General features: G+C 43.3%; 1 protein-coding gene across 2 annotated transcripts in view; it reads left to right on the top strand.

Moving 5' to 3' along the window:
• The window catches only part of Lrp6 (LDL receptor related protein 6), a 118,381-nt gene extending 113,579 nt beyond the window's left edge, over positions 1-4,802 (top strand). For both annotated transcript variants that reach the window (XM_021641342.2, XM_021641340.2), the window contains one exon: positions 312-4,802. In XM_021641342.2, the coding sequence (XP_021497017.1) occupies positions 312-606 (295 nt within the window). In that variant the 3' untranslated portion in view covers positions 607-4,802. The remainder of the gene's footprint in view (positions 1-311) is intronic.
• The last annotated feature ends 9,801 nt before the right edge of the window (positions 4,803-14,603 follow it).

Here is a 14,603-nt window from a genome sequence, read left to right as displayed (position 1 = left end):
CATTTTTACTCGCCTCTGATTACGTTTTACTTGCAAATGAAAAACTGCAAAGGTCTTCCTTTGCTATTGTGCTATTTATTGCCTCTTCATCTGTGCCAGTTAAAAGCAGTGGTGTTCTGGTTGTGATAATACTGGGGATTAAACCTATGGCCTCACTGTATGTGCCAGGCAAGGACTACCCATCCATACAGATTTGAACTGCAACAGGTCATAGCTTTCAGACTGAATTTACATGTGTTTCTGTGATTTCTGATACAGAATAGTCTTCCATAAAACTAACTGCTCTTCTCCTTATTACTTTTCTGTCCCAGCTACAGGCCGTATAGCTACCGGCACTTTGCACCACCCACTACACCCTGCAGCACTGATGTCTGTGACAGTGACTATGCTCCTAGCCGGAGAATGACCTCAGTGGCAACAGCCAAGGGCTACACCAGTGACTTGAACTATGACTCAGAACCTGTGCCCCCACCACCCACACCCCGAAGCCAGTACTTGTCAGCAGAGGAGAACTATGAAAGCTGCCCTCCTTCTCCATACACTGAGAGAAGTTACTCCCACCATCTCTACCCACCACCACCCTCCCCCTGCACGGACTCCTCCTGAGGAGGGTCCCTCCTCCTCTGACTGCCTCCACCGGGAAATGTAAATACACATCTGGTTGAGATCTGGAGGGGGGGAGGGAGCTCTGGAGAAGCGCGAGGCAGACATGTACAGTGGACATTATAAAGAGGGGGCACTGGAGATATTTGTACAGAAGAAAAGGGTATTTATATATTTTCTTAAAGCAGCACATTTTCTGCTTGTGCCATAAAAGTTTGTATAAAAAATAAATTTGTACTAAAAGTTTTATTTTTGCAAACTAAATACACAAAGCATGCCTTAAGCCCAGTGAAGTAACTGAGTACAAAGGAAACAGGAAAATAAAGGCATCACTGACCAGGAATGTCTGGGTTTTAATGATACCAAAAAATAAAGGAAACGGAGAAAGTAATTCCATCTTAGAGTGGCAAACTTGGAAGTAGCCAAATCGCCTTCAGGTTAACTAACATTTGAGGGCCAACAAGTTAAGAAACCATGAAAGAAAAAAATAACAATACTAACTTTGGACAAAGGGCTTTGTTTTCTCTAGGAATCCAACAGTTTTCCTGAGGAAAGTGGATACTTGTAGAATCCACTTTGCGTGTTGCTGTTGTAGGAGATGGAGTGTCTGTTGCAGGATGCTGTGGAGCTGCCAGAGCCCACGCCTGTCACAGTTCATGTCAACACTAGCTGCTTTCACCTTGCTGCCTCCCCAGCAACTTGTAGGCCGTTTTGCCAAGAGCCGTGATTTATTTAAGCTTTTTAATCTGAGGAATTGAGTAAATGGAAGTTGTTAAACAAAGTATTGATTTCAGTGTACCTGCTATGTTTGTTCACCGTTTGGCTGAGCTTTTAAGTTGTTGGCTGTTTTTGCATAATCAAAAGTTAGCCATATTATTGGTCTTCCATGATTGTTTTAATGCTCATTAAAGTGTCTTTTTACAGCACATATAGACAATACTTAAAAATCACAGATCTGTTATATTCTTGTAAATTAGTTTTGTATCCTTGCAGCATACAATATCACAGTGTGAAATCATTTTATGTATATTTTTTGAGTAAAACATTTTAAATGTGCTCTGGTTAGAAACAGTATTTAAAAAGCAGGGTTTTTGTTGGTAGGTTTCCCCTGTGTTGACTGTGTCGTTTTTCACGCTGCGTGGACCAGGTTTTCTGAGGGCCATCTGCAGGCGTCCTGTTAGTGTGCTGTGAGGTCCTTCTTGTTACGCACTGTGAATGTGTTTGTCTCCACACGAGCCGCAATCAGTCCTTACACTCACCTCCTGTGTTTCTGTGTGTCGTCTCTATTAGCCCACTATGATTAAATAATTTCACACATTTGACAGCGGGGATTAACTTCTCAGCTTCAGGAATGTGAGCTCTGGAGACTAACGGCCGTCTCTTCTGTCACATGCCTGATCTGCTCTCATGTACTGGGCTGCTACATCTGTTGCTGTCAGGGCTGACCTGTGAGGTGACCCTAACACTGCTCTGCTTCTGTGCTTTTTACATGTGTCTAGCACTCCTCTGCTAAAGTCGAGCTGTTTTTATGCTAGGTACTTTGATCTTAACAAGTGTTGGTTACTTACTGGATGTGTTTTTAAAACAGTATGTTGCATTGAGGCCTCTCTGAATTTTAGAGCCTAAGAGGAAACAATGAAAGAAACGATTTCCAGAATTTTGGCAGAGTTTAAGTGACTTTTAAAAAACACATAGAAACATTTTTAGAGAGAAAATTAATCCTTTCAGAATCATGCTTGGTTTGTTGGGGGCAGCTTAGTCAGAATCAGGGGCACTCACCTTGCACCCAAGTAAATGGCAATCCATCCGTGTCTTGCATTTCAGTCAGTCAAGCGTTAACTCTTCCTATTACTGGAGCAAAGTACTCATTACAGAATGGACACTGAACTTACCTTCTGTGACACACAGAGGCACTTGATGCTTACATAAAGATGGAAAGGTGAGCAATAACTGGGGATCAGTTAGAATTGGAGAATTCTGTATGTTTACATTTTTAATGTGCATCTTTGTCTGGTGTGCTTCCCATGTAGAGATTTGCACTATAGTGAGCTAGGAAGGTGCTGCCTTGTTCCATCCCCGTCCAAGTGCTTGTGCTGCGATGGCAATGGCCTCTTCTTGCAAAATACTAATTTTTGTGCCAATTTGTTGAAATGATTTGAAGGCAGTTCAGGTTAATCTCAGTATCCTCTTTCTGTAGTGAACATTTCTGAGAATACTTTATAGTGAGGGTTGTCAAACTTGGGAAAGAGATAATGAGACTCAAGTTACATGGACAGTTAAGTTTAAAGTAAATGGTGTCGTAATTATTGAACATACGAAAAATGAGGAAAAATAAATTTACAAGAACATAAATTGGGAAAAAGGAAAGAAAGTTTTATATTAGGTTGTCTAGATTTGTTATTTAGGAGAAAATGGGAATAAAACTTGATTAGATTCCATAGTTACATGGGTATTTATTTTGAATGCATATCTTAAAGCATACCTTTTTATTGATTGACAGTGTATGAGGGGACCTTTGATCTAGCTTGCTTTCATAGACTATAGTAAGCTTTTCTGCATTGAAATCTTTATAACTAAGACTCAGACTCTACTCCTTTGAAGCCTGGGTCTTCTAACCAAGGTCAGATAAATGGCAGTCACAGGAAAGGTTTCAGCTAGAATTGGTGGGTAGAATATTATTAATATTTTTCTTCTGTTTTTAAATTTTACAATCCTTTTGGCAATGCAATTCGTTTCAGGGGGAAACTTTTTTTTTTTTATGGTCTTGCTGTTTAAAGGCCCATCACTGAGCATTGTTTTGAGTTCATAGCTGTGCTACCTCACAGTTACTTGAAATGTGTTTAGTGTTTAGGAATTTCTGTAAGAAAAGCCTACTTGCCTACTTCCCTGCAAGGTTCAGAAACAAAAGTCTTGTTTCGTTCAACCCAACATGTCCTACTTTTGGTGACCTCACAATGCTTAGAAAGACTTACAAACTGATTTCTTACTCAGAATTAGACTATAGATAGGAGTAAAGTTATCAGTTGCTTGGCAGTATTTAAGAATTTACAATTGAGAGCCTTGTGTAAGTGTGTATGTGGACTGAGCAAGTTTACCATCAAGCATTAGTTAAAATGTCAGAATCGCTTCATTTCCTGGGGTGTCTTTATCCCAAGCCTAAAGCAATCTGAGAAGTGATGTGATTTTAGGACTCCTGCGTGGCATTGCTTTGTAAAAGTGGCAAGGGTTTGACTTTTGAAATCTAAAAGTCTTAAAATCAAGGAATCAAATACGAAAGTACACATTTGTGACTTTATATGCTGTACATTGTGGATCCATTTTCTCTGCATGGCTCATTGAACTCAGCTTACACCTGAGTGGAGCAGGAGGCAGGCGCATGGGCCCTTATCCTAACAACTTAGAATCAAGGTCCCAACTGCCCTCACCGTCCTTCTGCGGAAGGAAACCATCATTTTTGTTTTATCATTTTCACAAGGCATTTATAAACCATTCTGAATTTTATTCCTAGGGAATTTTTAGAATTACAGACTGATTTATTATACTCAGAAGCAGAGTATGGGCCCAGCATACACTAGTCACTGGATTTTTCCATCTGACTTAGATTTTTCCCAGAGTCAACACCAAAGAGTTACAGAAGACATGCTTTTGCTTAACTGTCCATTTGGGGCTTTGTTTTTTCCGTCAAATATAGTTGAAGGGGTGGTAAAGCTATATATCCTCGTGGCTGTGTATCTACATCGATGCCTAACCAGGAATACTAAGAGGAAAGTAAAGCAAGGGGAATGCTTCCATCTGTGTCTGGGTGAGGGATGGCTAGAGAAAGAGGATACAAGAGACTGAACCAGACTGGCCTTGTTGCAAGTGAAGGATCTGCTGCTGCTTTCGGATGTTTGTCTTTATGAGTCTAAACTTTTCTTAAGCTTTAATCTTCGTCATTGTCTTAAAGTCAGCTGGTGTTTTTGTACATCGACTTTGGTACGATGGTGCTTTGCAAGGATGTATTTATATTATAATGGCCAACATTTGGTCAGCCCTTGTCCACTTATTCACTTCCCTCTTTTTGTAAAATAAGTGCTTTAATTATAAACTGTATAAAGGTACCTTGTATAAATCCCCCTTTTGATTATTACAATAAGCTGAATTGTAACAAATGAAATGTTGATTTTTATAATAAAACAATGGAAAAATCAGTGGAAAAATTGGAAGTGTCATTTTTTTTACAAGAAATAATAACAATGGCTGTGCTTTGTATGATTTGTATTTCAAGCACAGCAAATGCAGCTTTGAGGTTTGCATGAAGAACTTGAGAAGGGCTGTTGGCTAGTTTAGGGCTGAAGCATTTGTGCCTAGAAACATCAAGAACTGCAGGCTTCCTCAGCCCTGCCGTGTTCTTGTGGATGGCTGTGGGCGATGCCCTTTCCTCTCTCCCAAATTAGCCACACAAAAAAAGTGGTGTTGCTTTTCCTGCTGTGGAGCCCGGTGTGAGGCTCTCGTGGACATTTGTGGAGCGAGGCCAATGAGAACTTCAACACCAGGTCCCACTGGGTCTCGCTTTGCAGTTTGATGGAAAGCAGCAGTTAAAGTGAAGCCAGGTTCTAATGTCAGTTCTTACTAGCTGCCCTTGGGTTCATCTTGAGAGAAGTCTTGTTATTTTCACTTTTCCCTTAAAAAACCAACCTGAAAGGTCATTCCATTTCCAGTCAAAGAGAGGGAAGAGCCACAGCTTTACTTGAACTCTACTTGGTCTCAAGGATGGTGAAAAGCTGTGTGGATCTGGGTTGTCCTTTTGTCAAATAGGCTTTTGGTAACATTTATACAGTCCTTTTACTTTGAATTTATTGCCTTGGAAGTGCAGCTTGTTTTGTTTCTGTAAGTTTAACCCGTAATGAATTATTGTGGCCGGTACTCCGTCATTTATACCACTATGCAATCTATTCATTGGAATCATTCTGGAAAGTTTTCTACTTGAGACTCACTTTTGCAAATTCAGATTCACTCAAAGTAGAAAATCAGTCTCCCCCTATAAAAAGGTTAAAATGATGGATAATTTTATTAAAATCTGGCCAGCATTTACTGTGCACTAGGCACTAGGCTGAATTCTCCCTTTACAACATTCAAAAGTAATCAACTGAATGATGGCCAGATTTGATAGGAAATGGCTTTTGGAAGATGAACGTCTCCAGTGCAAAATTTCTATCAAAAACAGCTTGTCAGTGCAGAGAAAGTTAAGACAGGGACCTAGATTCTGCTCCGTTGTATCGAGGTGAGTTGTTAGAGTTACTTTTGTATTGCTGTGCTAAGACACCATGACCAAGGCAGCCTATAGAAGAGCTTATGGAGACTGACAGTTGCAGAGGGTCAGTTGACGGTCATCATGGTGGGTGCGTGGCATCAGGCAGGTACGCATGGGCTGGAGCAAGAACTGAGGACTTCCATCTTGATCCACAAGCACAAGACAGCACAGTGGGGTTGGCTTGTTCCCAGTGACCTCAACAAACTTCCCCAACAGTTCCACCAACTGAGGACCAAGTATTTAAATATATGAGTCTAAGGCAGTCATTCTCATTCAAACCACCACAATTGTTAAGCCATGTCTGGACACTCTATTTTTATTTTTTGAGGGGAGGGAGGAGGCTTGTTCTTCATTTATTTTGAGACAGGGTCTCATAGACCAGGCTTGAACTCAGATATCTGCCTCCTGAGTACTGGATTGAAAGTATGTGTCATCCTAAAAAAGATAATCAATTGAGCGGACATGGGGTAAGATGATCAATCCTCGTTTAGAAAGACAGATGGGATGTGCATTGAACGTATGACAGGAGTCTACTCAGCGCATCTGAAAGACTCTAACTAGCAGTGTTTTCAAAGCAAAGACTCATGACCAAACCTTTGGCAGAGTACAGGGAATCATAAGAAAGAAGGGGAGTTAGTCTGATGGGGAAAGGATAGGAACTCCACAAGGACCAAATATATCTGGGCACAGGGTCTTTTCTGAGGCTGACATTCAACCAAGGACCATGTATGGATATAACCTAGAACCTCCGCTCAGATGTAGCCTGTGGTAGCTCAGTAACCAATTGGTTTCCCAAGGCGAGGGGAACAAGGACTATTTCTAACAGGAACTCAATGACTGGCTCTTTGGTCTCCCCACTCCCGAAGGGAGGAGCAGTCCTGTTAGGCCACAGAGGAGGGCTTTGCAGCCAGTCCTGAAGATACCTGATAAAACAGGATCAGATGAATGGGGAGGAGGTCCCCCCTATCAGTGGACTTGGAAAGGGGCACGGTGGAGATGAGGGAGGGAGGGAGGGACTGGGAGGGAATGAGGGATCGGGACATGGCTGGGATACAGAGTTAAAATGTAACTGATAAAAAAAAAATAAAAAAATAATTAAAAAAAAAAAAAGAAAGTATGTGTCATCGTCTGAGAAAGTACCAGATTGATTTCTAAAGTGGTTGTACGAGTTTACATTCCCACCAGCAATGGAGGAGGGTTCCTCTTTCTCCACATCTTCTCCAGCATGTGTTGTCACCTGAGTTTTTGATCTTAGCCATTCTGATGGGTGTAAGGTGAAATCTCAGGGTCGTTTTGATTTGCATCTCCCTGATGGCTAAGGATGTTGAACATTTAAGTGTTTCTCTGCCATTCAATGTTCCTCTGTTGAGAATTCTGTTTAGCTCTCTACCCCATTTTTTAAATTAGGTTACTTGATTTGTTGCTGTTTAACTTCTTAAGTTCTTTATACATCAAGATCCAGCTATACTACTCATAGTCATCTATCCAAAAGATGTTCAAGTATACAACAAGGACATTTGCTCAACCATGTTCATAGCAGCTTTATTTGTAATAGCCAGAAGCTGGAAACAACCCAGATGTCCCTCAGTTGAGGAATGGATACAGAAATTGTGGTACAATTACACAATGGAATACGACTCAGCAATTAAAAACAAGGAAATCATGAAATTTGCAGGCAAATGGGATTTAGAAAAGATCATCCTGAGTGAGGTATCCCAGAAGCAGAAAGACACACATGGTATATACTTACTTATAAGTAGATATTAGACATATAATATAGGATAATCATACTAAAATCTGTACACCTAAGGAAACTAATCAAGGAGGATCCTGGGTAAGATGCTCAATCTTCATTCAGGAAGGCAAACAGGACGGACATCGGAAGAAGGAGAAAACAGGGAACAGGACAGGAGCCTATCATGGGCCTCTGAAAGACTCCATCCAGCAGGGTATCAAAACAAATGCTGAGATACAGCCAAACTTTTGGCAGAGTGCAGGGTATTTTATGAAAGAAGGAGAAGATAGAAAGACCTGGAGGGGACAGGAGTGCTAAAAGGAGAGCAACAGAAACAAAAAATCTGGGCACAGGGGTCTTTTCTGAGACTGATAATCCAAACAAGGACCATGTATGGAGATAACCTAGAACCCCTGCACAGAGGTAGCCCATGGCAGCTCAGTGTTCAAAAAGGTTCCCCAGTAATAGGAACAGGGACTGGCTCTGACATGAATTCAGTGGCTAGCTCTTTGACCACCTCCACAGAGGAAGACAATGCAGCCAGTCCTGATGAGACCTGATAGACTAGGGTCAGATGGAATGGGAGGAGGACCTCCCCTATCAGTGGACTAGGGGAAGGGCATAGGAGAAGAAGAGGAAGGGAGGGTGGGGTTGGGAGGGGGTGGGGAGGGGCTACAGCTGGGATACAAAGTGAATAAACTGTAATTAATAAAAATAAAATTAAAAAAAAGTTATATCAGCAAGCCTATACTGGCATGCCTGGCTGTTTTCATTGTCATTCAGTTTATAACTTTCTGACTTTTAAAAAGTATTTTAGATAATTAATCACATAAAACTATGCTTAATTCCTAAGTATTTGGGGGATTTTCCCAATATTTTGTTATTTTAAAATTCAATTCCACAAAGGTCAGATTTAACTTTTTAATTTCTTGAACTTTGTTTCATGGACCAGACTCAATGTTCTTGAGCTCTTGAGAACATGTACTCTGCAGTTGGTGGGGGTAGCGCTCCAAAAGTCAGTGGAATCGTTGATGCTTTTTCATTATCATGACGGGTCTTCTATTTACTGTTACAAAAAAAAAAAAAATTGAAATCTCCAACATGTGTTTTAGCATTTTTTAAGCTATTTTATTTGGGTTATTATATCTACACCCCCACCCCCAGTTCCTTCCAACACCCAACAACAGGTAGGAGAGGCTGAGGGTTAGTGGGGAGAGGAGCCATTGAGATCTTTTTACTACTCCCTGCCGATTAGGGACCCTGAGTTCATTGGGCACAAGTCCATTCTTCATTGTAAGGATGTTTCCAACTTCTTTCCTTTCTATTGACCGCTTGACAAACCAGCAACAGCAGGAACCAGCAGGAAGAACAGCCACACCTTCAGAGCCCATCCCTCTCTGGCCTCTGGCAAAGATCACGCCCCTCTCACGGCATGCCTGAGGCTTTTAAATAGTTTACTGCTGTGGACAATGTGAAGCAGCCCCATATCCCACACCTGGGATTAAGACAAAAACATGTTTACATAACTGGGTTTTTTAAGACACCAAAAATCTCACTACAGCTGTGGCTCTGCATGTTTTATCTTTTCTGTTTTTGCCTGCACATAACAGATTTGTTACATTCTCATAACTGTTCACCCTTTAGCCTTGTGCTGTGCTTTTCTGTCCCTGCATTCTTAAACTTGAAGTCTGCTTGTCTGACAGTAATATAACCAATGTAAAAGTGTTTCAAAAGATTTGGAGGCCTACTGCCTCCGGCTGCTAACCTAGGCCTAATCCTGAAAGCTTCTAACCTTTGTACAATTTAACCTAGGCCTAGAATGTCTCTGCCTCTGAGACTTATTGCTTAATAAGTTCACCCTTCCTAGTTCTTACTGAGCTCTGGGCTGGCTGGTTCAACTCAGCTGTTCTGGCTCAAATGTATTCAATCTGGTTTCTCTCCCAGCCCCTGAACTGTTCTGCTTGGCTTCAAACTAACTCAAGCAATCTGCTCTAATCTCCTGGATCCTTCTCATTCTCTGGCTGATTAGGTCCTCATCTGAGTTCTCTCTCTGCAACCTGTCTCTCTGTCCCAGTAAAACTGCCTTCCCTCTCCCCCATTCTCTTCCCTTTCCTCTGTCTTCTTGTGAGAGTTGTCAAGTCTTTGATTCTGCCACTCAGACATCACTTTCAAACATGGGTGATTCCTTCTGCAAAGTAACTTCACCCTCATTGTTTGGGATTAAGACATGCTGCAGCACCAAACCTGGATCTAAGCTTTTCTTTACCTGAAACTTGCTGGATACCAGGCTGGCCTTGAACTCAGATTTGTTTGCTTCTTTCTCCTGGATTAAAGGCCTGTTTGTATTCCAGCTGGATCTTGCAAACTTGAAGGACTTTGCATTTGATCTCTTGCCAGCGCAGCCACGTTCTGAATTAAAATTCCTCTCCCACCCAGGCACACAGCTTTCTTATTACTCCTGTATATGCTTTTCTGTCCTTTCACTTTCAGCCTTTCTTTTGTATGGATTAAATTTTTTAAGAATAAAGAAGTAGCTATTGAGATGGCTCACCAGATAAAGGTACTCTTGCTGCCAAGCCTGAGGACCTGAGTTTGACCAACATAGTGGAAGGAGAGAATCAACCCCCATGACTGCTGTACTCATTAAATATAAATAAAAACATTAGCCCCACAGACTTTAGTGTGTAATGCCAGGTTCACGGGACCCTCAGAGACCACCAGGAGGCAACTCGATGCAATAGCAAGAGAGCTTTATTACAAGAGCTATTGAACTCGAGACCCAAGTCTCACTGACACAGCAGTAGAGAAGTGGGACCTCGAGCTCTGAGTGAACAGGATTTTTAAAGGAAAAGTCTGTGAGCAGGGGGTTTCCATGGCAGCAAGCAGGGGGGCACAAGCCTTGGTGTTACAGAATTCGGTGAAGTTTAGCAGGGCGGGGTGACCTTTTCTGAGGCACACAATCACAATGGCTAAGGCATATAATCACAATGGCTATTTTTCTAAACCATATCTGAAACATTGGGGAGAATTTTCCCACCCTATTCGCAACTGATTCCCATTGATTATTGCCAGGGAGATTGTCTCTATTTTCTATGAAGCATTTATTCTGTGATATTTCCTGGAGGCTGTTGTTAGGAGAGTTAACTTTGTTTTCTGCCAGATGCACATTTTGTGATATTTCCTGGTATCTGAATTCAGCTCCCAGTCAAGATGGCTCTTTATTTTAAAATGGAGTTATACCCAGGTTAACTTAAACTCTTCAAGTGGGGTCTTCATTCTTTCATTTGTTTGTTTGTTTTGAGATAGCCTTGGCTGGCCTGGAGTTTGCTATGTAGACCAAGTTGGCCTCAAACTCAGAACTTTGCCTGACTCATTCTGAGTGCTGGAGTTAATGGGTCTTTATTCTTACCTGCCTATACGTGCCCTCTAGTGGATATATTTGGTATTTCTCTAAAGCAAGTGTGTGTCTGCCGTGTCTCTTTTGCCCTCCCTTCCTCTCTCTTCCCTCCTTCCTAGACAGAGCCTCCTTTTTGTAATTCAGGCTGTAACTCACTGCCTAGTCCAGGCTGCCCATGAGCTCAGTCCTCCTACTTTCGCTTCCTGCGTATGGCTACAGGTGTGTTCCATCATGGTGTTCAATTGTATGCCCCCCACGATCATACTAGCCAAGGCTACACAGAGAAACCCTGTCTCAAAAAATCAAACAAACAAACAAATGAAAACAAAACAAAGCAAGACCTCCCTAGTGCCTTCCTGCAGTGCCTGGATGCCTCATTCCACTTCCTTGTGTCTGATGCTATCTACTTTAAGTGGAATGACAGAGGATTTGACTCTTTGTGACTCACCCATGTCATATAATGCCTTCAGGTTTTATCTGTGTGTAAGATGTTAGAAGTTTTTCTTCTTTAAAACCTAAATAAGATTTTATTATATGTACCAAACTTTTTTTTTTTTTCGAGACAGGGTTTCTCTGGGTAGCCTTGACTGTCTGGGCTTGCTTTGGAGATCAGGCTAGCCTCAAACTCACAGAGATCTGCCTGCCTCTGCCTCCCTAAGTACTGGAATAATAGGCATGGGCCACTGAGCCTGTCTCCAAACTTTTATTTATTTAGCCATTTCTTGAATGGCAAGTCTCTCCGTCCCTACCTTGTTCTTGTTCTTCTTAGCTGATGTGGAATGATGCTTCTGTGGACATTGGTTTAAAAACATCTGTTCAAGGGCTGGAAAGCTGACTGGATGGGTGAAGCACTTGGCCACGTTGTTTAGAGTGGTAGTCTTAAAGTGAATGTGTTGTTGACGTGAACACAGTCAGGTCAAGGGCCCCAGTGCCGCAGACCCCCATGAATGGCAAGGTCTTCCCAGGGTGAGGCTCAAAGTGATGACAAAGCATTCCTCTTGTCCCACTGTGGACATTGACAGTGTCTGGAGAAACTGTCAGCCACAGCTTCTTCCTCCAGGATGACTGAAGCCTGGGACCGCTTCCCTCTGCAGAACTCCTACCAAGATTAGCTCACCCTGCCTCCTCGTTCAGCTGTGTGCCACAAACCCACCTCCTTGATTCAGAGGTATAGAAGAAACATGAGTTGGTTCCAGGCTGCATTTGTTGGCCATCATAGTGATCGAAGTGCCCCCGATCCCAGCTTTTCTGTGAGCGGGCCTGTGTGTCCGTCCTTTCTTTATTCCATCATGGCCCTGGTTAGGTCAATCCTGAAGCCCTGCAGAGTTCAGCACCATGCAGAGTTTGGAGGCTCAGAACCCGCATAAGTGTTGGGTGTGCTTGGTGACTCACCTGTAGTTCCAGTGCTCAGAGGGCATGATGGGGTGGAATTCTCACATCAGGCTTGCTAGCCAGACTAACCGTACTGGTGAGCTATGGGTTTAACTGTGACACCCCGTCTCAGTAAATAAGATGGAAGGTTTCCCGTGTCGACCTCAGGCTTCTGTACACATGTGCCCCTCCCACATGTATACACACCACACATATACTTGCAAAAGTAAAATTAAAATTTAAAGTCTCCGCTCAAAGGCTAGGATGATGGTTCAGCCAGTAAAAATGCTTGTTGCCCAAGCCTGACCACCTCACTTGGATCCCTGAGTCCCATGGTAGAAGCAGAGAACTGATTCCCGAAAGACGCCCTCTGACCTCCACATACATTCTGTGGCACTGACATGTACCCTGCCCCCAATATAATAAAAGTTTAAAGTTATCTGTTCAACTCTCTGCTTTCAATCCTGTGGAAATCTACCCATAAATAGAATTGCTGTGTTCTATGTTAATTCTGTTTTTAATTTCTTGAGTGGTTATTCTAGGGTTTCCAAAGCTTCACCCCTGCTGGAGGAGGGAGGCAGAGGTAATTACCTGGCTGATATCTGCTCCATGTGCTGAAAAAAAAAAAGACTCTGTGTGTTTGTACAATGTGTGTGTGTATTTGCATGTGCATTTGTGTATGCGAATTCAGATGCGTGTGGAAATCAGAGGCAACCTTGGGTGAGTCCTCATAGTCCATCTTGTTTTGCAGCAGGGTCTCTCTGTTGGTTTTCCATTGTATACCCCAGGCTAGCTGACCTGTAGGAGTCTGGAGGCTGTCTTGGCTCTGTCTTCCATTTCCCCACTGAAGTACATGTCAGGATTTTATGTAGGTTTTAGGAATTCGAACCCTGGTCCTCATGCTTGTGTGCCAAGCACTTTTACCTTGCAAACCATCTCCCCAGCCCAAGTGTTCATTTGCTTTTGAAACCTTCGTGTGTGTGTGTGTGTGTGTGTACAGGTGTGTGTATGTACAGATGTGTGTGGAGGCCAGATGGTGAAGAAGTGTCTTCCTCGATCAATAAGGTTCAGTCTTATTTGTCAAGATAGGGTCTCTTCCTGCCCTCAGAGCTTACTGACTCAGCTAGACTGGCTGGTCTGCAAACCCTGCCCTCATGTCTCTGCTTCTCCAGCTCTGGGATGACTGGTGTGTACCACCCCCTCTGTGTACTGCGTGGGCAATGGGGCATTGTGCAGCAAGCATTTCACCGGGGAGAGATTCTGAGTGTTTCACTTACTCCTCAACTTGGCATTTCTCTCAGCCCTGTGAGCTCTGGAGAACATTCTTTTCAGCGGTGCCAGGGGGATCTGAACCCTTGGGTGATCTCCGCTGGCATACATGCTGATCTGTCCTCGGCTGAAGACTTGGGACCGCCTGCAGCCTGGGGTGCTCCTCTCCTCCCTAACTTCCCTGTCCAGGGAGGCCACATCAGCCTTCCTGGACTCCTGCTCAGAGAGACTGCTGAACCCTGGGTGGTTCCCCTCTCTCGAGTACAGCCAGAGAATGCTTTCCACAGCCACATTCTAAAGCAATCATCTCCTCTGTCAGCATCCAGGTCTTCGTTACCATTGCCCAAGGTCCAGAGATAGTTTCATTTATTTTGTCTGCAATTAAACTGAAGACGCAGGCAGGAGATGAGATCTGGTTACTGTCGCCATCAACCCGACTAGAAGCTGCGTGTGATTTTGGAATCACTTGGTGAGTTTGTTATGACTCCCTGGATCTTGGGCCATACTCCAGTCGTACTGATTTACAAGCCATGGCAGAGAGGCTGGGGTATGGTCTGCGGCCTCGTGCCAAGGAGGCGCCGGGTGTCAAACGTGTAAAGTCAAACTACATCTATCTAGAAGAGCTCCCGGGCCACTGAGAAAGGCTGCGCGCGCCAGTTCACGGGGCGCAGCGCACTAAAGCGAATGTCTGCAGAGGGAGTGCTTTGGATCACCCTCGAGGAACCGCATCCAAATACAGCCCCGCGGCAGCCAACAGAGTCAGTAAATGACGCACGGAGGGGAAATGAAGGAGTAAATTTGGATTAGGAGAACTGGGGAGAGGAGGCTGGCGGGCAAGCGCATTCCAAACGGAGAGGACATTGTTCAGGACCCGAGGTGAGGAGATGCGTGACACATCTGGGAAACTGCAGACGGCTTGGAATGGCTGGGACAAA

This window comes from Meriones unguiculatus, chromosome 5 (genome assembly GCF_030254825.1).
Source record: "Meriones unguiculatus strain TT.TT164.6M chromosome 5, Bangor_MerUng_6.1, whole genome shotgun sequence".
Classification (NCBI taxonomy): domain Eukaryota; kingdom Metazoa; phylum Chordata; class Mammalia; order Rodentia; family Muridae; genus Meriones; species Meriones unguiculatus.
This window is presented reverse-complemented; position numbering and strand designations above follow the sequence as displayed.